Genomic DNA, 24,453 nt, shown 5'->3' on the forward strand with positions numbered 1-24,453 from the left:
ATTAACCGATTTTAAAAATTCTCATACCAGTAGAAAGCCACGTTTCCTGTGAGTGGCATATTTTATATATTTCCACAGGAACAGGGACGTTTACTATATTCAATAAAATAAAATTAAACTATAAAAAAAGGAAGATACATCTTTCTATCATTATGAGAGTACAAAGTTTTACAAATATGAAGTGATTCACGGAGAAATGTTAGCGAATAGCATTGCTCCCGTCTCAGCTCTCTAAAAGCTTTTCCCTAACACGAGCTGTTATTTCCCAAGGACGCCCGCATTCGCATAGAATTCATATTTTACATACAAGTCAAGACACTGGATACAAACTTTCCACTTTGTAAATTCGCAAATGTGAGAGCTTATAGCAATAAACGCGGTTTTAGGGTTCCACTGCAAAACAATAAGGTTCCTTTATAGTCGTCCAGCTTCGCCATTTCTATCCGCCTGTACCTATTCTATATTTACACGATAACAGATATTCTTAATTACTACTATAATTGTCGTGATTAAATTAATTATTAGTATCTACAAGTTTTTATTAAATAATCTTTTTTTGGATTGTATAAAGAATCTGTGAGGAAAAACAAACTCGTAGGTTTTTTTTAGTTTCTGAGTTGTGTGCATTGGATATTTATCTAAAACTTTTAAAAATATATTAGGTAAATAAAATGTGATACGAAATATTTTCGATTCGGAAATTAGTTTGCGAATCAGCACGAAATATGGAATGGTGCATTATTTCTTTGACTTAAAATTTCAGCGTTTTTTTTTTCTTATTATTAAAATCATTCAATCTATTCTTTAGGCCTAAAATCCTGGCCTGACAAAGTTATATGTAACATCTGATAATATATTATTTGTGTATGAATATGAAGGGTAGGGTATCGGTAGATACTTCTACCCTAACCCTACTCTACCTTATCCTACGTAAGGTAGGGTAGGTGTTGGGGTAGGGAAGAAGTAAATGAACATAAGTAAATTTTTGACAATAATTATAAAAAAAATTAACATTTGAAATGAAATAAAATTATAAAGAGAAACAAGTAAAGTTTTTGTGAACCATGAACTTTTATCCATCGGAATCCATTTATTGCATTGGTATAGAGCTGCATTGCAATAAATTCGATAGCGGGCGTAAAAATCCAATATCAAGATTTTATGCGACGGTTATTTGCTTTCACTGCCTCTATACTGTGCTTAATATAACAGTACCGGGGTGAATTATTAGAAATACTAGTATATTCACTCTATAAATACTATCAAAATTTGGATTTGTGCTGCTGTTTTTGTCTATATGTATTTGTAAACGTAGCATATAAGCCGTGATCGCTGATAGCCCAGTGGATATGACCTCTGACTTCGAAACGAATCGAATTCGGGGAATGCACTACCAAATTTTCAGTTGTGTGTATTTTAAGAAATTAATTGACACGTGTCCCAAACGGTGAACGAAAAACATCGTGAGGATACCTGCATACATGAGATTGTTTGAATTATCAATGGACTATTATCCTAACCCTTCTAATTCTGAGAATTCGTGCACAACAGTTAGCCGAGTTGATTGTAATGATGACGGTTATGTACTTCTAAAGTTCACCAAAGACAATGACGAGTCGTGATGCTGAAGTGGCAATGGTCAGGCCACTTAGTCCATACAGCCGATGGACGTTGGGGATCTAAGATGCCAAAATGGCGATCCCGCACCGGAGAGCGCAGCATAGGTTGGCTGTTGGTGGCGGCTCGAGACCATGGTGTTTGAAAGTTCATGCAAGAACCCAAGGCCTGGTGTCCAGCAGTGGTCGTCCATCAGCTGTTAATGATGATGATGATGACTTTTTTTTAAATAATTTCTTATTCCGGACATTAAGTCGGCAAAATCCGTTTATAGCCTAATTAATAATTAATCTACAGTAAATAATTATAAAGAAGCCGTGATAGCCCAGTAGCTATAACCTCTGCCTCCGATTCCGGAGAACGTAGGTTCGAATCCGGTCCGGGGCATGCACCTCCAACGTTTCAGTTGTGAGCATTTTAAGAAATTGAATATCATGTCATCAATATCTCAAACGGTGAAGAAAAACATCGTGAGGAAACCTGCACACCAGAGAATTTTCTTAATTCTCTGTGTGTGTGAAGTCTGCCGATCCGCATTGGACCAGCGTGGCGGACTAATGGCCTAACCCCTCTCATTCTGAGAGGAGACTCGAGCTCAGCAGTGAGCCGAATATGGGTTGATAATGATGAAATAATTATAATTATTTATTTGTAAACAAAAAACATTTGTATAAGCAAGTTTATAAAGAGTAAAAGTCATAATAGGCTACTTTGTTTTATTTTATTCTAAAAGTGATGACGAAGCATCCTACATAAAGTTATTGTAAGAGACTTCTCCCTCTATCTAACAAATAATAAACAGAAGTTAAACATTATTTTTTTGTACACCACAAAATATGAAAACAAACAATATAATGAACAAATATGAATTTATGAAGTAGGATGTAAAAAGGCATTCTTTCAGGCAACCTTTGAATTTAGGAAAATATCAAAGTCAAAATTGGGGGGTGATGTAAAAAAACATTGATTATTTTGTTGATAGGATTTTTTTACAACAGACAGTGTTGACTATTGAAATTTATTACGTGCTGGCGATGGGAAATTCGGTGCACCGGATATTTGTGAAAAGCAACGATATTTACTATAGACAGTACACATAGTTACGTGTCTACAAAAAATGTTCCAAATTTAGCTACTCCACTGAGCGCACACATGCACAATTTTGTGTTTAATTCCATTATATTATATTTATATTCATACAGTTTTTAAAGTTACTAAACACACAACTCGACATTGTATAGGTATATTTGTTTAAATAACGTTAATTTTTTACTATGCGACTTAATTTACAACTATCAGCCGCTTTTGTTGCCTCAGTTTTGACGCGCTAGTGACATATATCTATTTTAAAATCATTAATGAAATGTGCGGCGTGAGCGGCATAACAGATTCATGAGATGCACCACCATCATGTTGCGGGGTTAAAGGTGAATATTGCCGACCGAATCCCACGGTCCTTTATTTTATACGACCCGCACTTGATTCGAAGGCGATACAATCAATTCGGCTATTATAATAATAAAAATAGTTTCAGGTGGCATGTGAACTAGATATTTTTAGGTTTAAGTAGTTTTAGCAGAATCAGAAGAGGATTACAAAAATAAGAAAACCCAATGTCGAACAAAGGTTATGATTCACAATATTTGTCAGGACAACTTAATTAACAAATCAAACTGTAACCGAAACCCTAGAATGGAAAAGAATGACCTTGAGTGGAGTCACGAACTTGTGATTGTTGTATGTAGGGTTAAAGGCACCTTTGACAGTACTCCTCCGTCGAAGTACCGGCATGTTTATAACTGTCGCATATCAGCAATGCTGTTCTGATCTGAGCGTGGTTGCCGATCCTGGCCATGAGGCTTAACTCCTACCTCAGGTAGATAGGCCACGGGACGGCACTTACCTAGTAGGATGTGTTCCTTACTCACTTTTCGAAGTGTTACACTGTTTATCGGCGATAGTTTGTCACATTAGGTGGGTCACCTGCTTGAACCGTCAATTATTATTAAAACATACAACTTTGCAGCTTTATTTTATGTTATACTACCCGCAGCTGTGATTACAACTTATTCAAAAATCATGTCTTGAAAAAATATTGTCCAGCTACCTCACGACCGGCAGTTGCCTTGTGAGCAATACAATCAGAAACACAATGTGATTTCAGAAACTAAAATATACATCCGCAATAGTGTAATGGCCTGGTACTCGTAACTTAAAAATCATGTACTGAAACTTCGCTGAGTGGCTCTCAAGACCGTAGTGGGCAGTCTGGCACGCAATGTGGTTTCACGTGGTACTCGGTCAAATAGAATAGGGACTAAAATCATAGATCTGTGCAGCTTGAAAATCGTGTCCCGGAATATTGCCTAGCAGCATTTGACTTGTGAGCTCTACAATCAGGGACATGTAGTTCTAGAATGTGTCGACGACATCTATACTAATATTAAAAATGTAAATGAAAGTCAGTCTGTCTGTCTGTCTAACATAGGGTATTTTTGACCTTAAATAGAGATAAAAATAGGTGAAATAGGGGTTCAAAGATTGTATTGTAAGTCCTTAATTTTTAGAGTTACAGTTTTAAAAGTTTGTACATAAGTCATAAAAAAATAAATATTCAAGAATTTTTAAAATTCAACCACTAAAATGGTGAAAATGGGGTTAAAAGTTTACTTCGATTTCCACGCGGGCGAAGTCGCAAGCGTCCGCTAGCATCTAATAAACAAAGAAGAAAAGTAGATAAAATATTTTCGATATTATATCTACTTTTTTTCGTATCATCGCAAGAGAGAGATATTTTCCATTTCGCCGGAAATGGTCCTCACTCCACAAATCACGCATCCTAGGCCTATAGTTTCAGGTGGACAAACAGGCCAAAATAAATCTAGTTTTCATTATAACATCCGCAGCAGTGACTGTTACAACTCGTAATCTCAAAATTGCGTCCCAGAATATTGCCAAGCTGGTTTCACGACCGGCAATTGTCCGGTGGGCAGTACAATCAGGCACATGATGTGATTTCAGGTGGTAGTCAAAGCAAATAGAATAGGAAACAAAATCATACACCTCGCTCTCACACTACTATTCGCTACAGTGATTGCAACGATTCGAACTTGAAAGGAGATGTGCGAAAATGGGTCCACTTTTCAGAACGATACAGAAATTAAAAATGTACTAACAATCTTGTATATATTACTAGACTAGCGGACGCCCGCGACTTCGTCCGCGTGAAAGTCGTTGTAAACGTTCAACTACCCCTACCCTACCACTACCCTACTCCTACCCTACCCTACCCCTGCCCTACCCCTACCCTACCCCTACCCCCTACACTACCCTACCCTACCCCTACACTACCCCTACCCTACCCTACCCCTACCCTACACTACCCCTACCCTACCCTACCCCTACCCTACTCATTAAGGCTGCACTTCTTTATTTAATCCCCCCCCCCCAAGTCGAGCGTCGAGTCGATGCGTCGAGCGCGGCAACCGTTACACAAAAATAAACCATATAGCATGAATTAGTATTCACGCGCGATGGTTTAGCGTATTTCTTGTATAACTTTGGTGTTTCTTTACCGATTTTTATGATTCTTTTTTTATTGAATATGTAAGAATGTTAACTTTTTTTGTTAGGGATGAGTGATGAGTGTTATAAACATAAGAGTAGACAAATTTAATTAGAAAGCTCCGAACTGCTAAGCTATCGGGAGTTACACGTGCTATTGTGAGTCAACCATAAAAGATAGACATATATATGCTATTGTATTTTTATAGATAATTTTAAGGAGAACATTTCCGTCATACATGATTTCTATGTAGCTTTAACCATTAAGGCTGTACACGCGACGGAAACTTAAAAAATTGAGTAACTTCTCCCGTTTTCTCAACATTTCTCTTCACTGCTCTGCTCCTATTGATCGTAGCGTAATGAAAAGTATACTATAACCTGCCCAGGAGTATGTAGAATAATTGTACCAAGTTTCGTTAAAATCCGTCCAGTAGTTTTTGTTCCTATAAAGAACATACAGACAGACAGACAGACAGACAGACAGACAGACAGACAGACAGACAGACAAAAATTTTACTGATTGCATTTTTGGCATCAGTATCGATCACTAATCACCCCCTGATAGTTATTTTGGAAATATATTTCATGTACAGAATTGACCTCTCTACAGATTTATTATAAGTATAGAAGATTACTCCATTAGAATCTCAGCTGAAATAATATTTGCCAACAGCTGACAGGGAAAATAAGCTAATTTCATTATTTTCACACCGATCGTAGTGATACATCCTCAATTCAATTCAATTCAATTCTTCTTTATGGCTTTCATTTGTGCCAATACATCCTCTTTGATGCATATTTCACCGATTGTCAGTTGTCTTTGCAAACGCGGGCTGTCAATGTCAAAGTCAATCACTGAATGAATGTCATTGCCAAATATCATTGACTAATAATTTGATTAGATGTGTCAAATGTCAAATCCTTCTTAAAATTATGGCCTGCAAGTTGACACAGATAATGCAATGAATTTTATTTCAAAGCAAAACGAATACAATGACCTGTACAAGTAATTTAACTGTTTCAGCAAGTTTAGATTTATTTGAAAACTAGCCTCATGAGTTCTCCTTAATTTTCCTAATTTATGGCCAATTTTCAGCTCTGTATTATTTGTATAATTTGGGCCTATGTTTGTACGGAGACCAGGTTTCGCTCTTGTGTTTCTCCTTTGTTTTCCGAAAATTACATGCCTGGTGCGCATGGGCGTTCCAAACGCAAAACGCCCATTCCCATGGTCAGATTCTTGGATACTAGGATGTTTAGAACATGCTTAAGAAGTTGCTGCTCGTTTAAAAAACCGTAATTTACCATGCAAGTATCTTTGTAACGACATTATCTATGTATTCATCGAGGCGCTTTGAGGTAGTTTTCCGATATAAGACCATGTTGTAGAAAGTTAGACAGATCATTAGTCACCGTCAAAGGCTATTTCCCCGGTACTCAGACATGTTTTTTTATACAAAATTTTCTGTTTGGTAGAAGATAAATATTAATATCTACCTACCTTACGATATAGACACATTCAACTATTGATTAATCGGCTTTCATCCTCATACATGAATTACTGGATAGTAATCTGTTTGCTCATATAACATTTTATTAGGTAGATCTTGACATAAAAATTTGATATGACAAAGAACCTCAAATAAAAAACCTATAAAAAAAATATAGTTATTTCATGGTGGAATTATCAAAGACTTCAGGATAAATTTTAAATTTTATTATGAATTTAAAATCATCCAACAATAATATTAGTTTGAAATATTAACAAAATTTACATTTATCGTTTATCGAAGAGCCGATGGACGTTGAGCTCCCAAGGTGCCGGAATATGACCCCACGGAAAACCTAGTGTTGATGGATCGACAACACACTCGTAAAGCAGGTTCCAGGGCGACGTTAGGTGCTGGTGGCTTAAGATCGTTATGTTTGGAAGTACTACAAGAGATCTATGTCCAGCTCAGTGAACGTCCATCGGCTTATAATGATGAAAGATGATGATGATGATGCTTATCATCAAAACAATCGCTTGTATTCATTTATTTGGTTGTGTTCTAAAATCGGTCCGCATTGTTTCTTGTATCTGGCCGAGGACCAATTGAAATTGCGTCGACACTCTATAATTAGCTTGGAATTTTTCACACAATTCAATGAAGACTGGATGCAGATATTTCAGTATCGAATGATCAACAGTTGGGAACATGTGGTGCAGAGCATGATCCCCGAAAAGTGTCATCACCGCGAATGTGTTGCCATTTATGTCTTTCCGGTCTAACAGAGCCTCTACTTGATGTTCTCCCCAGTCTGGAGTCAGACTTCTGCAAATCAAAAGGAAGTTTTAAAAAATCATAGAGCAAATTATTTTTATACAAAAAAGAAAAAAGTCCTGAGGCGGGCTATGCAAAGCTTTTCTTTCTTTTAAGAAACAAAACTAGGAAATTTGTGATACTATTGTAAGTAAAAAGGTAGCCTAAGAGGAACTCGCGACGGCGAACGACGCTCAACTATTGTCGGAATCGTCGAGTCGAACGGAGCAGGGATTAGTAAGTGGGGGCATAGTAAGTCCTGACGAAAGTTGTTATACCTTGAACCTTTGTTCAACATTGGTATTTATTTTTAAATACAGTTCTAAGATTCTTCAATCCACAAAAAAGGCCAGGCCCGGTCATTATTATTAGTAATCGTTAAACAGTCAACATTTTTATCATAAGACGGTCAATGGATCAGTGTGGTGAGTCTAAACTCCATATCCCCTATTCTGTCAGGAAGGAGGCTTGGCCTTGTAGTGTCCTTAAATAGACTGATATTAAACCAAACATAAAATCATAAAATCTGTAACACTATTACCTAGGTTGGTCACCATCTTTAATGGCGTCCGGATGGTGATGGGCAGCATTGACAGCAATGGTGAAGAAGATCAAACTGCCCGTACAGTTTATCCACAGCCAAGTATAGATGACGCGTGTAACGGGGCTGCCACTTGCGAACCACATACAAAGTGGCAACAAGAAGCCAATGGCGTCGTGCCAACGGTAATGCGCTCTGAAAAACCCTTCACGGAGGAATATGCTCAGAAATCTGAAAAAACAAAAAGTTTAGGTACTCTTCTTCACTTTCATTCACAAAAAAAAGGTGTTATAATGATATTCAGACATTTAACAGGGTGTAGGCCATTTCTAATTCAGATCATCTACTATATATTGCTTATAGAATATAAGAAATAACTATATCAATATTTTACCTTTACCTTTTGCAAAAACTCAATAAAAATGTGAAAGGGAAAAATAACCATTCGGTTAAAAATCCAAGCCTCGCGTGAATCGGCTTATCTTTTCTTGGATTGTAGAACAGGAATGGTTCCAGTGAGCTTATTTCCAGATCATTCAGCGTATTTGTATGCAGGTGATGAGAAAGAACATGGGACACTCGAAAATCTCTGTAAGTTAAAGTTTTTTTATAAATATACTTTTTTTTTTATAAATATACTTAAACAATACACATCACTATCTAGCCCCAAAGTAAGCATACAGAGTAGCTTGTGTTATGGGTGCTAAGATAGTTGATTTATAATATTAATATACAATTTTATACTACATATAAATACTTATATAATGTATAAATACACACAGACACTGGAAAACACCCATGCCCATCACACAAATATTTTCCAGTTGTGGGAATCGAACCCACGGCCGTGGATGCAGAAAGCAGGGTCACTACCCACTGCGCCACGCGGCCGTCAAAGTTAAATCAACGTTTCAACACAGGTTGTGGGTTATTACAGGAAGTGTAATTGCCTAACGACTTTGACTTTACTCTTGCCAGTAAGCAAAATGGTTAGGCCATAGTTTAGTCATTGCATTTAATGCCTGGTACACATTACACATCATCAGAATTTTTGCGACAACAATAATCGTGGAAGTAAAACATATTACCTAATATTTGGCTAAACACTTAGCTCTATCACCATGAGTGCGGCCAAGGTATATCAGAACATAACCTTAGAGAGCACACATACAACTTGTGCTTTCCTACAGCTTTACGCTTTCCTCTGAGACGGGTATTACAAACTCATGTATTTGTAAAATCACCAATTGTGTATGGCGCCAAAAATAAGCGTGGTATCATAGTACTTCATATAGATACAGATTTCAAAGTTTTTTTAAACATTTAGTAAAAGAGCATTGCTTCTTCTTATATGATGAACTAGAGATACGTGGTCTATTTCTCATGTCCATAATTAAGGGTAAGCATTAAGTAGCGTAGTCCATATTAGTTAACGAGGCGAACGGGACTATAAAAATGGCGCGTACGCGATTTTTTGTGTGCACCTTACACCACAAAATGATATGAAAATATACGTAATTGCTATCAATAACTGTAATGTATCTTTCAACTATATTACATCTTACGAAAATACTGGAGTGAACACATGTAAAATAAATGTATGTACACTGCACTCGAAAATGCGGTACTGCTAGGCTATTCTGTAACGATATTTTTATAACTCGCAAGTTCCGAATTCACCTCTATCTCTCTCTGTTTAACACGATACTAGAGAATGAGAAAGATAGCGGTGAATTCGAAACTCGCACTTGCGAGTTACACAAAACGTCGTTAGAGAATAGTCGTGCTGGTCTTTATATATATTGCAGTTTACCATTCCTATAGTAACTTATTATTTATTTGTGACACTTACCTATAAGACCACATGCTCATGTTAAAGAGGTACATTCTCCAATTGGTCCTACGATGTATAAAGTTATGGCATGTCACCGTCAACGTAGCTAAGCTTAATGACGCAACAATGTACCAGAAAGTCGCCAACCAATAGTTGTCGAACCAACAGGCAAGACTGGAGCTACACAGAAGCGTTGCGAACAGTCCATCGGTTATTCTGTCTGCTGTTACAGAAGCGTCCTTTGGTATTTTTTTTAATTCATCATAAACAGCCCTTTTTAAAGTTCTATAAAACCCATTTTCATGGAATGTAAATGGAGAGTTCCGTGGTGTTTTTGCGTCCCTTACATAAAATTTACTAAGCATTTTCTCTGTTGTTGGGCTTAGATGATGCGATTCGAAACCTTCTGTTATATCTGTACCCTGAGGCAAAATAAATAATACTCATAATTTTTATACTTTCTTATTAAAGTGTTAACCTGAGAACGGGGGCACACGATGCGTTGCGGCGGTGGTGCGACGCCGGAGCGGTGTCGCTGCGTCGTTTTAGGGAGATGCCACACGGTGCCGCTGCAGCGCCGATAAATAGCAATGATATGGCACCCGGTGCCGCACATCACGTGAATACCGGACTTAGCAGAGACGGCCAAGACGAGGCGGGGAGTGGTGAATGTGTTGCGACGTCGGAGCGGCACCGCTCAGTTGTTTATGCGTCACAAACTCACAAGAATTTACAGCCAACGCTGCTACGGCGCCGCTACGACATAACAACGTTGCGGCGCCGCACCGCTCGTATGCCCACTGATACGGTGAAATATTTGCGATGCCGCGCCGCAACGCACCGCGTGCCCTCGCTCTTAGACTTGAAATAAAGATAAATGTAAAAGAATTTTAAAATAGGTATTGTAAATTTGCTATAGCTGTTGTGATCGATTATATAAATCAAATTATTGAACGAAATTGTAAAAATTTCTACAGATAGATGACCCATGCATTTTTGATAATGACTGATAAAAATAAATTATTGTTTGTCAACCTTGGTTTAGAAACGATTTGATTAATTGAAAAGGTTCATTTTATTTTAGAAGATCCTAACCGTCACTTGTAAGTAAACTATTATGAGATTGTCTTTTAATTTATAACATCTTGATCATAGAAAACGATTAAACGTACTTCAGTTATTATAGCATCAAACTCAAAACTTGATAGAAACAAGTTAAATTTAATAATCTTGAAAGACAAAACAAGCATAACAAAAATAAGAATTTTGACTTTATTTATGTAATTTTAATAGCACTCACCTTAGTTAGCTCCAACCACTCTTGACCTCCAGGATGTTTTTTTATAAAATCCGTGAAATCATATAATTTATCATGAACTCTCCAAAGTCCTTCTGCGCCATCGTCCAAAGCTTTGCCGGCAAGCCATTGTATAGGGTCTCTAAATGGTTCATCTCGTAAAGACGGGTATTTAAGTTGAGGGAAACTGACGTGAGTCTTTTTTAGGGCGGCGCGTTCTTCGGCTCCTTGAACCCATTCAGATTCTTTTGGAGCCATTTTGAACACTTAAAACATCAAATAAATATCTCGAAGCGCCGAGATAATGACATGTAAACGCATAGACTCTATAAAATGAAATGCATCGGCTTAGATAACTTTAATAAGCATCTGACCTTTGTTATCCAACTTTGTTATCCTATCGGGTCGTTCGAAAATTATAATAATTTGTTTAACAAATGATACGTAATTACATGTATTATCACAGTAGATACTCTAGAAGATACGAGAGCTGTGGAAAATTACATGTTCTATTTATGCCTTATTATTTTAATTGCAATATTTCCGTTAAATGATTGTAGTCCGAGAGCTGGTACTCGGTTTTGAGTAAATAATATTGAACACCGAAATGCACACCTTGTAAAAGAATAGTGGATCTTCGTCTACTACTACAATAGGTTTTAACTTTTAACCCTTAGCATGCATGAAGGTTTTCCGGAAATCTTCAAAGATAAAGCTAACTTATGTATTTTTTTCAAACATGTAGGTTTGGTAATTTCGGAGAAAAGGGGGAGAAATGGTCTATTTTCTTGAATATCTTGAAAACTATTTATTTCAAAAGTACAAAAAAAATACATTTACAATTCTCTTACCAAGCTCGTTTGTTTGATGTATCACACGATGCAGTTAAAAAAAGTCGTTTTTTGAAATTTTCATCTTGCTCCCCAGAAGTCACCTCCATATCCGAAAATTTCAAAGTTTCAAAATTTTCAGTTTTGGATCTGTTTCTTTTCTGGACTTTTTCTTTAAATATTGCTTTGTTATGAAATACTACATACTATGGTATGGTGTTAAATAACGGATAAAAAAAAACATATTGCAAACTAAAAAATCTTTATTTAAATATCTACAACTCTTTCAACTTACATTGTCTATTAATAAATGATTATAATTCTAAATAAGCTACAAAAGGAATACCAGAACATCAGGGCTAACTTAGTTACGCGTTGTCAGGTAAATTATTTTTGAGTCGGTAACAAATCGGTTCAGCAGATCATGAGCTATATATCATCATCATCATCATCATTAACAGCCAATGGACGTCTACTGCTGGACATAGGCCTCTTGCATGGACTTCCAAACAAAACTATCTCGAGCCGCGAGTATCCAGCGGCTCCCTGCAACCTGCGTGATATCCTTGGTCTACCTAGCTTTATATAGTTTTTACTAATTTTTACTTGAATTTCAAGTGAATATGATTTTTATCAAGTAAGTAATACAAATACAAGTTGGCGTGTTCATAACTTTAATTAAGCCAAACTTTAAGAATTGCGACCCCACACCCACATACACAATACACATACCAGTGTAGACCACTAGGTAGACCACAAGGCATCAAGTGAGTTCAGGGCACCGCTTTATGCTAGTGGTACAAGATAATGGTATTAGGAAGTCCTTACAAGAAAAGAATGATCATTAGTGGACGAACATCGGCTGTTAAACATTATAATAATTATCACAACGTTTATGATCTAAATAATCGTTTGTATTCATTTATTCGGTAGAGTTTTAAAATCAGTCCGCATTGTTTCTTGTATCTGGCCGAGGACCATTTGAAATTGCGTCGACACTCTATAATTAGCTTGGAATTTTTCACACAATTCAATGAAGACTGGATGTAGATATTTCAGTACCGAATGATCGACAGTTGGGAACATGTGATGCAGAGCATGATCCCCAAAAAGTGTCATCACTGCGAATGTGTTGCCATTTACATCCTTCCGGTCTAACAGAGCTTCCACTTGATGTTCTCCCCAGTCTGGAGTCAGACTTCTGCAAATCGAAATAGAGTTTTTAAAATCAGAGAGCAAATGCTAACTTTAAGGTTTTTTTTTTATAAATTGTCTCAGGCTGAGAGTGCCGCAGAGTCTCTTCCGCGACACCTCCGAAAGGAATGCGTGAAAGCATTTCCTAGCAAGAAAAAAAAGGCAAGTAAGCCTTGCACAGTTACTATTCTACCGGCAGAATAATTCTTAAGCTTTATCGATGCGTTGCCGCGTAGAAAATTTCAAAATTATGGGTTCTTCCAAGTGAGTCACCTGCTTCCATCGTAGACTGCTTCGTAGACACTTAACATCTGGTGAAATCGTAGTAGCCCTTGACTGCTTCATGTCATCTATTCTTCTTCTTTTTCTATCATTTATTTATATGCCCTTTTTATATTTTTAATACAAAATATAACACAAAACACTATTAAACATTTTGAAAAATATCAATACACTCGCTGCGGCACATTGGATTACCCAAGAAACCGGCGGTCAGGGTGAAAAGCTTCCTCACTATACGCGCTGTCTCAAGAATCACTGAAGAGTGACTACGCGGCTTAGACTTCCATGCGAACGAAGTCGCGGGCGTCGGCTAGTTAAATTATATTAAATAATAAAAATTTTAATAAAAAAAATACAACCGACTTCAAAACCTAAAAACGTACCCAGTAAACTAAAAAGTGAAAAATAACATCATAATATGTTCTACCTGCTGATCAGTATGAAGGCGGTGCTAAGCCGGTGATGTATTAATTCAAGCCATTTAGATTTTGCAGACAGTGTTGTTTCATGTGGTCCTGTCAGTAATGGCTTAAATCAAGACAACACCGTCTAAGCACCGCCTTCATACTGATCAGCAGGTAGAACATATTATGATTTAGTGTAAAATTTCATCTCAAACGAACACATCTCCCTAGACCCCTAATGACAGTCTCAACCCATCTTGGTACAAAATTCTCAGCAATACAAATTTATCAAGCCACGCATAAGGTAGCTACCGTAAATCGTTAAGGGGTTCCCGTAATTAACCTTGGTCTTCATCATCAGACCCCTAATGACAGTCACAACCCATCTTGGTACAAAGTTCTCAGCAATACGAATTAATCAAGGCCAAACACAAGGTAGTTACTGTAAACTGTTAAGGAGTTCCCTTAATTGTCCTTGGTCTTCATCACCAAACCCTTAAATGACAGTCACAACCTATCTATGTGGAAAGTTCTCATTAATACAAATTAATCAAGCCCAAACACAAGGTAACTGCTGTAAATCGCCGAGGAGTTCCCTCGTCTGTTTTATGGCTCCATCATCAGATTGATTTTAAACCTTCATGAAATTGTAGTGCTTAAAAGTACTAAATGGAAAAGTTCACGAACACACTAGACACCCATATAATTTTCGAAAGTTTCCCTCAATTTCTCCAGGATTCCATCATCAGATCTTGACATGATGGCAATGGGACCAAATGGGGACTATACCGTTTCAAACAAAAAAAGAATTTTTGAAATCGGTCCAGGCGTCTTTGAGTAATCGGTGTACATACATAAAAAAAAAAAAAAAAAAAAATACCGACCGAATTGAGAACCTCCTCCTTTTTGAAGTCGGTTAAAAATATATACGCTACAAACTAAACTAAATAAAAATATGTAAACTGTTAAACTTACCTAGGTTGGTCACCATCTTTAATGGCGTCTGGATGGTGATGGGCAGCATTGACAGCAATGGTGAAGAAGATCAAACTGCCCGTACAGTTTATCCACAGCCAAGTATAGATGACGCGTGTGACGGGGCTGCCACTTGCGAACCACATACAAAGTGGCAACAAGAAGCCAATGGCGTCGTGCCAACGGTAATGCGCTCTGAAAAACCCTTTACGGACGAATATACTGAGAAATCTGGAATAAGAACACTTTTATTACAAGACTATAGGCGTGATCTTGATATTTAATAAAAAAAAAAGCACAAATTATTTTTATTAGTTCGCTGTTATTAAACCACCAGCAGATGCCACCATTTCCGATAACGTCGGAGATAGATCTAGAAGTTAAGATTATTATAAACTATTTTTGGAACCTGTGTAAAAAAGGTATTTAGTAATTTCGACTTGTGCTTAAACAGACAAACAAAGATACAGATAAAATTTTTAAAATAATTTTTACGTATAATATTTTACTTAAATCGTCCCCTCACTATAAATTACGTTTAGAATATTTCATGTACAATTAATTATTTACTTGAATTTAATAATTGGTTACTTGATTACCTTTTGAAAAAATTCAATAAGAACGTGAAAGGAAAAAATAGCCATTCGGTTATAAATCCGAGCCTCGCGTGTAATGGCTTATCTTTTCTTGGATTGTAGAGCAGGAATGGTTCCAATGAGCTTATTTCCAAATCATTCAGCGTATTCGTATGCAGGTGATGAGACAGAACATGGGATACTCGAAAATCTCTGAAAGGAATGATTTAAAGATATTAAGTCTAAAGGCCTTAATGTTATCGCTATTGAAACATTCAGCTAAATTACGTCGTATTAATCAATAAAATCATTAAGAAAAAAACGACTGCATAAAATGTAAAATCTGAAAAGAATGAAAACAAGCTCAGTCCATAATTGTAGAAAGCAATTAGAAAACAATCGTTAGCCATAATAGCCATTTTAAACTACTCATGAAAAGTACTTGAATTTGATACCCATATTGCAATATTCTAAATAAAAAAATTCACCTCGAGTCTATCTATCTATCGTCTCACAGTCGTCGTGTTGGTTTTTTTTTAATTTCACCTATCTAAGAACACTTGGGTTATTAAGACGAATCTAACGATATCTTAATTACGTAAATCCGTTCAGCGGTTTATGAGATATGAGGAATAAAGAATAGTTACATACAATATACGCGCGAAAAACATAACTCTTCTTGTAGGGTAAAAACTTTTTGTCTCATTGCACAGTGTTGGTGGACAGGTCTAACTTATGATTATTTATTTACTTGACACTTACCTAAATGACCACATGCTCATATTAAAAAGGTACATTCTCCAATTGGTCTTACGGTGTATAAAGTTATGGCATGTAACCGTCAACGTAGCTAAGCTTAAAGACGCGACAACGTACCAAAAAGTTGCCAACCAATAGTCATCGTACCAACAGGCAAGACTGGAGCTACACAGAAGCGTTACGAACAGTCCATCAGTTATTCTGTCCGCTGTTACAGAAGCGTCTTTTGGTATTTTCTTTAATTCATCATAAACAGCTCTTTTTAAAGTTCTATAAAAACCGTCTTCGTGGAATGTAAATGGTGAGTTCCGTGGTGTTTTTGCGTCCCTTACATAAAATTTACTAAGCATTTTCTCTGTCGTTGGGTTTATATGGTGCGATTCGAAAGCTTCAGTTATATCTGTACCCTAAGACAAAATGAAATAACTAATTATTAAAGTATTTACATATAAGAAGAATTTCAAAGAAGTATAAATAGGCGTAATAACAAATTTCACTAAACTTGCTACTTAATTTTAACAGCACTTACCTTAGTTAACTCTAACCACTCTTCACCGCCAGGATGTCTATTTACAAAATCCGTAAAATCATACAATTTATCATGAACTCTCCAAAGTCCTTCGGCGCCGTCGTCCAATGCTTTTCCGGTAAGCCATTGTAAAGGGTCTTTAAATGGTTCATCTCGTAAAGACGGGTATTTGAGTTGAGGGAAACTGACATGAGTCTTTTTTAGTGCGGCGCGTTCTTCGGCTTCTTGAACCCATTCAGTTACATTTGGAGCCATTTCTGGGAGTTACTGTACTACACTAATATATTTAACAAATAGCTTTAAGCACCGAACACAAAAACTCTATCAAATAAAATGCACCAGCTTAGATAATTCTAATAAGCGTACGATCTTCGTTTTAAAATTATAATCATTTCTATAACGATTGATACGCAATTACACGTGTTATCCCAGCAGATACTCTAGAAAATACGAGGGTTGTGGAAAATTACATGTTATATTTATGCCCTATTATTTTAATTGCGATTTTTTCTTTAAGTTTTATAGACCGAGAACTGCTGGTGCTATTTTCAGTTTGTTAGTAACCGAGAAAAACTGCCTCATCTACTTATTTTCTCGTGTCTGATTTAAGCAACAGAAATGATAAATGCGTACCTAACTATATGGTAGTGGGGTTTTATTCACTTTATTTTATTTGCTTGTTGATGAAGAGTACACGGTATGCCTGTTGGGTCCGTTAAAACCAGATTTGATATTCGTCAATTCTTTTAATGCATGAATCAAATGCATTTGCATTTGATTCATGCATTTATGTTTGTATTTGAAACATGATAACAATAAAAACATATTGCAAATTAAAAATATTTAAAAAAATATCTATATAACTCGTCTCAACTAACATTTTTTTAAGCAAGAAGAGACATAAACATAATGTATTGTATAAAACTACAAAGATTGCAACACAACTCAAAAAATTGTAAGGCACTTGTCCGCTAAAATATATCTAAAGAAGTAAAAACAACACATCTAGGTCAGCTAGGTCTATATTTTTGTATTCAGGTTTGATTTAAGAAGTATTTAGATGGAAGAATTTTTCAATAGGTTCTCATCAACCTATTGAAAAATTCTACCATCTCTCTGCTTATACTGGGCTTATCAAGCATTTTCCTACGATTTTACCCATTTATTTTAACGATGGTCTTAATATTGGGGATAAAGATTGGTTGCATGTTTGTTTCCTTAATCACGTAAAACAGTTAAAAAAATATAATAACATTTGGTTAATGCTGATTATTATCTACCTTTTACCAAATAATATAATAGTACTTAAATTAAATTTTTATTTTGATAGTTTTAACTTATCTTTGATCAGCTAATAATTATGTTATTTGTTTATTTATATTTAAAAGTATAATTGTATAATTAGGTTTGTTGTTATTTCTTAATATACGAGTTAGACTAAGTATATGTTACAAACTACTTGTACTTGTCAAAAGTAATAACAGGTATGAGCACCTATACTATATGAAAATCTTGTCTAGGGCCAAACTTGTTTACCACTAACTGGCATTCGATCTGTGATTGGCAGCTGTCTGTAAATATTTTTAAATGAAGAAAACTAAGGTTTCAAACGTAGTTTTTTGAAAAAAAAACATAATATGATTTAATTCATTAAAAATTAAAGCTGATTTTTATTCTATTTCAGGATGCAGGGCACGGAATTAAGAAATACATTAAAAGTCACTTTTGTCATTTTAGTTTAGAAAACTCCGTACCCGGGGAAGTGTCCTAAACGAACACACCTTTAGTGTAAAAAAATCGGTTTTCTGTAAAGTCGGTTTACTGACGATAGTTAAATGTGACAATGTCATAAGAAAATGTTCGTTTTTCTAAAATACTGTTTAATAATCTTCATAGACCAGAATATACTTTAATTTCTGTAAAAAAAAGTTGGAAACCCTAGAGCGAGAGAACGACGCATGACGTCATCTTTTTTCGAGTGTGCAACCGGCTCCATCGAATTATAAGACGTTGTCACGTCAAAAATGTAGCACATTCACAAACTCCTTACATAATTGGTAATTATGATGTTGACTGAAAATAAAAAAACATGTTATTCTTCAGTATTTGAAATAAGAATTTAATTTACTAATGTTTTACATTTACTTTTTACTAATTAGCATAGAAACAGTGCTAAAGTACTAAGTAAAGTTAACAAAATTCAAAATTCTAAAATTCAAAATTAATCTATTTCAATTAGGCTTAGTATACAAGCACTTTTGAAACGACAAATAATGTCATGATTTAATAGTGGTTAGTAAAGTCGAAAACTTAAATTTAAAGTTCAAATGCGTCTTGATCCGTGAAAGAGCCCACGAGAAACTCAGGCAAAGTAGATTTTTTTTCGTAGATGTTTAGAAGTAGATAATCTAGAACTGAGCTTACAAACTTATGTATAACTAAATACACAATCGTATAGTGCAGTACAGCATCAAGCAAGTATCATATCATAAACAATAAGACTTTCGTATAAACTTGCGTTTAATATACCTTTATTTAAGTTTATTTTTAACCGACTTCAATGTTTTTTTTTTCTTTTTTTTTGTATGTATGTTCTTATAATACATGTACGATTTCATACATGAGGATACGCGGACCCCACCCCACCCACTTTCTACTTCTATTGCTAAAGCGTTTTACGTTTAGTGTTATGTTAAGTGGTGCAGGATAAGTATTTAATGAAAACTTCAAGCACTGAACTTTTTAATACTAAATAGACAAACAGACAGACACTATATCACAGTTAACCACTCATATCATTGACGAAACAATTACATATTGTTTATTGTATACAATTTAAATAATAATTATTTTCATTTTTACTATGTATTTGTATAAAGGATATTATATTATTATTTATACAATATTATTATAAAACTAAGTATGCAAATAAGATAACATATTATTTTCTACAGTTTTTGCATTTTTTTATTGAAAAAATAATACAAATAAACTTAAGCTAAGTTATACTAGTAGCTAATAGTACGAGATCCGGCATAAGAAATATATGACCCCATCTGTTATTTAATTATGATAAAATAAATGATAGAAAATATTCACATTGACACATTGCACATAGGTTGCCTAGTTAAATTTCCAAATAGTACTACATATTTTTTTTTTATTTATTTAATCTCCTTTCCGCATTGGTAAATTTGAAAAAAGTATATAAGTTATTAGAATATACCCAAAATAATTAAAAAAAGGTTGCTTGCTTTCACTATGCAAAATGTGGGGTTGTTTAAGTGATGTTATTTTTATATCCTTATTATTAATTCAGACGTGTAATATGTCAAATTAAAGCTAATTTTGTGCTTAATTTAAATATTAGGTTGCCTTGGATTTAGTTCACGGTTTCCTGGATTATGTATGAAAAATGTGTTTGGCCGAAATTAAACTAGGCAACTGGCAATCTATTTGGCAACCATGTATCACTGTGAACATTACCTATTATTTATTTCTTTTAAGAAATGAATAACAGAATAAATAATAAGCGGACGCCCGCGACTTTGTCCGCGTGGAATTCAGTTTTTCACAAATCTCGCAGGAACCTTGGATTTTTTCGGGATGAAAAGTAACCTATGTGTTAATCCAGAGTAAAATCTATTTCTATTTCTAAATTTCAGCCAAATCTCTTCAGTAGCGGCAGCGCTGAGGAGAAAAATACACACTTACACACACAGTTATACACAAACTTTCGCCTTTATAATATTAGATGGGAGTATATATTTCTAATGCCTGATCTTAGACCATAATACAAATTATGGCCACGTGGAATGGCAAGAATTATTTTGCATTAAAATATGAATCTATAGAAATGATTTTGCACGACTAGTTAAAAACTGGACATATTATACTAGTCGGACTAGCCCACCGAGGCTTACATACTGTATAGCCGTTTACCTAAACTTAACGTAATATAAAATTTGATGTATAAAATGACGCATTTGCATGATATTATTTGCATTAAATAAACACTATTTTTAAAATTTTATTTAAAAAAAATAGACTTTTAACTATATGTTTTAGAAGTAAATATTAGACGGTATTAGCCGTATAGCCAAATAGGACTTAGCCAATGAAATGTACTCATTAAATACTAAAAGACATATTTTTCCACTCGTAGGGGATTACGAGTGGAAAAATATACCTTTTTTATGATGAAACGAATCAACTTAGCCTTCATCTACACTGGAGCATTGTGGTGGGTTAAGACTCCAAATCCTCCTTTTCTAGAGAAATGGGTTTACCTACAGGTAAATTGAATGAAGACGGCGAATGTCAATTTTTGCATAAACACTTTTACATCATCATCATCATCATCATCATCATCATCATCATCATCATCATCATTATCATCATCATCATCATCATCATCATTAATAACAACCACTAATCGATTCACTGTTAAGCACGAATCACCTCTCAGAATGAGAAGGGTTAGGCATAAGCTTGTCATTCTGACTATATATAAACGCTGGCCCAATGTGGATTAGCAGGATTCACACACGCACATCATTTTTACATCATCATTAACAGCCGATGGACGTCCACAGCTGGACATAGACCTCTTGCATGCGACTTGAGCATGGACTTTAAAACAAAATGATCTCAAGCCGCGAGCATCCAGCGGCTCCCTGCAACCCGCTTGCCGTCCTTGGTCCACTTATCGTTGTAAGGGGAAGGCTAGTGCCAGTCAGTCTCTTCAACTGCCAACGTCACGACCTGCTCGTGGTGTAAGTACGTGGCACGGAAAAATCCAGCCCTGCGAATGACCAACCCGCAAGCCCAGCATGGTCATTTATGGCCACCTTATTAATAACTACAACAATTTTTACATACTGACTGATATTCACACAACAGACTGAATTCCAAGACTTTCAACATATGTAACAAACAAATAATAAAATCGCGGTTTAAACCAAATTTATCTTTGCGCTACAAACGAGTAGGGGTATTCACCAAAGGAATTCCTCAAAGCTTTGACCGTTTGTCGCATATATGCATAAAAACATTCTGTAACGGAGAATGGTTGTTGAAAAGCTGATAAAATTTAAGTTGAATTCTAAAGTACTTATTAGCAAAAGCTCACAACTTCTTCCGCATTAAAAAAAGCTTTTGAACTTAATAATATACTAACGGACGTCCGTGAAAGCCATTTTTTTTTAGTTGTTAAACGTCCGTGCCTCGGAGAGCACGTCTATAGCTTGGCAAGTTCTTTGATGACACTCTCATTATATGCGGACGACGGGGGAAAGGACTGCGCTGGTGTGAAGTCGTACGCGCGGGGTAGACGGAAGGACTGCGCGGGTATGAAGTCGCTCACGCGGGACATTACCCCTTCTCCCGGCCCGCGCGGACCATAGGGAGTGTTACGAACGAATTGAAAATCTCCTAAGGATTTAGTTACATTAAAACATAATACATTAATAATAATTAAATTAAATTGTTACAAGGAGGAAACTTATTTGACTTGGCTGCACCTATTCTTAAAAACATACCTATCTATACTAATATTATAAAGCTGAAGAGTTTGTTAGTTTGTTTCTTTGCTTGAACGCGAATCTCAAAAACTACTCCCGATTTAAAAAAATCTTTCAGTGTTAGATAGCCCATTTATCGAGGAAGGCTATAGGCTATATATTATCCCCGTATTCTTATGGGGACGGGAACCACGTGTATCAAATCGCGTGGCGTCAGCTAGTAGTAATGTGTAAAGGTGTAAGTACTCGTAAGGCAACGGTAGAAGACTAACGTAGTATCCATCCATGGCTTTGGATCAAAACCTCTCTGTTGGTTCACCACCTAAATCCTGTTTCAAAATTTAATTCTTGTGTTATAATGCAATTAATACAAGTCATCGTAGGTATGTATATATATAGTCATAACGTCAATTGACAAAAAGGTCAAATGAACGAACAGGACTGATATGATATCCAAGTATTATATTACATAATATACCTATTACTCTTATTTTATTGCTGTTAAGTATATATACTATTGTTAGGTTCTGTTAAAGATGGCCACAAATCCCACAGTCGATACTCCGTAAATTTGGAAGCAGATAAATTAATTAAGCTATTCTCTTTCAACTATTTAAATGTGATTTGTTAGATTTTTAGACGTAAGTTTACTGTAATCAGCCAATAGCGTCGACGCAGAGAAACATTGACCAATCAGAGCAGAGACAGTGACGTAGTGGGTCGATGAGTTGGAGGGAAAGGATATATGGTACAGAGAGAGGGAAAAAGAGAGATCGGTGTGAGGAAAAAGTCAATAATTATATGTAAAAGTGCATAAATACCCATGTATTATCATTGATTATTCTTATGTATTATAAATACAATAGATTATTTGTTTTATTTTTTTATTTTTATTTATTTTGGCAAAAACAGTCATTACAAAACAATATTACTAATTACAAGAAAATACAATCAAAATAGACAATACATTGCCGAAAAAGTACTTATAAATATAAAAAAGAGTTTGAACATCGGAAAAGTTATATGCGATATATCTGGTGAAAAAGGCAGTTGTGTTTTTATTCCCGCTGACTCGGCTAATACTATATAGTCTTAAAAACTGGGATGGAGTGGGTAGGGGTACGGCATAGCGGGCGTTAAGAAATAGAAAAAAAAATAATAATTCATACAGCGACACTCCGGGTAAAAGCTATCAAGATGTTAAATAATCTCATTTCAGTGTAATTTGGTTAATTAAGTCGAGGAACTAAAAATTTAAAGTCCAGACGCCATTTGCAAGGTAATTTTACAATTTGCGGAGTTGCCACCTCAAGGACATTTCAAGGGAACAGTGTTGCCAGTCAGTGACAGTCTATCTTTTACGAAACACATGTAACACCGGCAAAGACGTACCGCTAAGCGATTTAGCGTTCCAGTACGATGCCGTGTAGAAACCGAAAGGGGTGTGGATTTTCATCCTCCTCCTAACAAGTTAGTCCGCTTCCATCTTAGACTGCATCATCACTTACCATCAGGTGAGATTGTAGTCAAGGGCTAACTTGTAAAGAATAAAAAAAAAAAAAAAAAAATGTGAAATGTCTGTACTTTGAACGTAATTTAAATAAATAAATAACATATTTCAAATGTGTTCTTTCACAAGCTTTGTATTGTATACAAAATATCAATAGTTGATAGTTTCTGCAGTGCGGTAATATTTATTAAAGGCGCTTTTTCCTATTAATGCATATACTAGAAGATCCGTATTAATAATGACATTCACCCATCTGTTTAATGGATGAAAAGTGTTATAGATCATATTTAGTACGTTAAAATATTTTGCGAGCAGGTTGCCTCCAACCACACTGTCAATAATAACTATAGTAAGTTTTAACGTACTAAATTTGATCTAGATCGCTTTCCATCCAATAAACAGATGGGTGAAGGCCGTTTTTATTACGCATCTAAGACAAATTTATGAATTGAAGTGTTTGTCTGGGATTTTAAATAACCGTAGTTTCGAAGTGTTTATAGGTAATAACGCAATAAAATCAAGCTTTCACAAAATTTTCGTTTGCCTGTTGGCCCAGACTAATATAAAAAAAAGACTACTCGGATTTTAATGGGATTTTCACTTTAAGATAGAGGAAGATTTGGAAATTACAGGAATTTACAGGAATTTACTTATATAGACTGATTATTTTACGAATGTAAATGGAACTTTTTTGGAGTTCACTCCTTAAGAATC

General features: G+C 35.5%; 2 protein-coding genes across 2 annotated transcripts; both read right to left on the minus strand.

The window, feature by feature from the left end:
- Positions 1–6,886: 6,886 nt before the first annotated feature.
- Positions 6,887–11,537, minus strand: LOC112053711 (cytochrome b5-related protein-like). Its single transcript, XM_024093218.2, has 5 exons — positions 11,163–11,537; positions 9,881–10,284; positions 8,429–8,617; positions 8,029–8,259; positions 6,887–7,499 (listed from the first exon to the last, which is right to left on the minus strand). Exons 1-5 carry the CDS (start codon positions 11,415–11,417, stop codon positions 7,217–7,219), a joined length of 1,362 nt encoding a protein of 453 aa, XP_023948986.2. The 5' UTR covers positions 11,418–11,537; the 3' UTR covers positions 6,887–7,216.
- Positions 11,538–12,279: 742 nt separating this feature from the next.
- On the minus strand, positions 12,280–16,962 carry LOC112053712 (cytochrome b5-related protein). Its single transcript, XM_024093219.2, has 5 exons — positions 16,708–16,962; positions 16,182–16,585; positions 15,444–15,632; positions 14,845–15,075; positions 12,280–13,190 (listed from the first exon to the last, which is right to left on the minus strand). Exons 1-5 carry the CDS (start codon positions 16,960–16,962, stop codon positions 12,908–12,910), a joined length of 1,362 nt encoding a protein of 453 aa, XP_023948987.2. The 3' UTR covers positions 12,280–12,907.
- Positions 16,963–24,453: the final 7,491 nt, after the last annotated feature.

Source organism: Bicyclus anynana, chromosome 12 (assembly GCF_947172395.1).
Source record: "Bicyclus anynana chromosome 12, ilBicAnyn1.1, whole genome shotgun sequence".
NCBI classification, from domain to species: domain Eukaryota; kingdom Metazoa; phylum Arthropoda; class Insecta; order Lepidoptera; family Nymphalidae; genus Bicyclus; species Bicyclus anynana.

Coding starts and splice junctions, on each gene's coding strand:
- LOC112053711 (XM_024093218.2), bottom strand. CDS start 11,417: ATGGCTCCAAAAGAATCTGAATGGGTTCAAGGAGCCGAAGAACGCGCC. Junction 8,618..9,880: donor ATGAGCATGTGGTCTTATAG/GTAAGTGTCACA, acceptor TTTAACTTACAG/AGATTTTCGAGTGTCCCATG. Junction 8,260..8,428: donor TTATTGAGTTTTTGCAAAAG/GTAAAGGTAAAA, acceptor TTGTTTTTTCAG/ATTTCTGAGCATATTCCTCC.
- LOC112053712 (XM_024093219.2), bottom strand. CDS start 16,962: ATGGCTCCAAATGTAACTGAATGGGTTCAAGAAGCCGAAGAACGCGCC. Junction 15,633..16,181: donor ATGAGCATGTGGTCATTTAG/GTAAGTGTCAAG, acceptor CATTCCTTTCAG/AGATTTTCGAGTATCCCATG. Junction 15,076..15,443: donor TTATTGAATTTTTTCAAAAG/GTAATCAAGTAA, acceptor TTCTTATTCCAG/ATTTCTCAGTATATTCGTCC.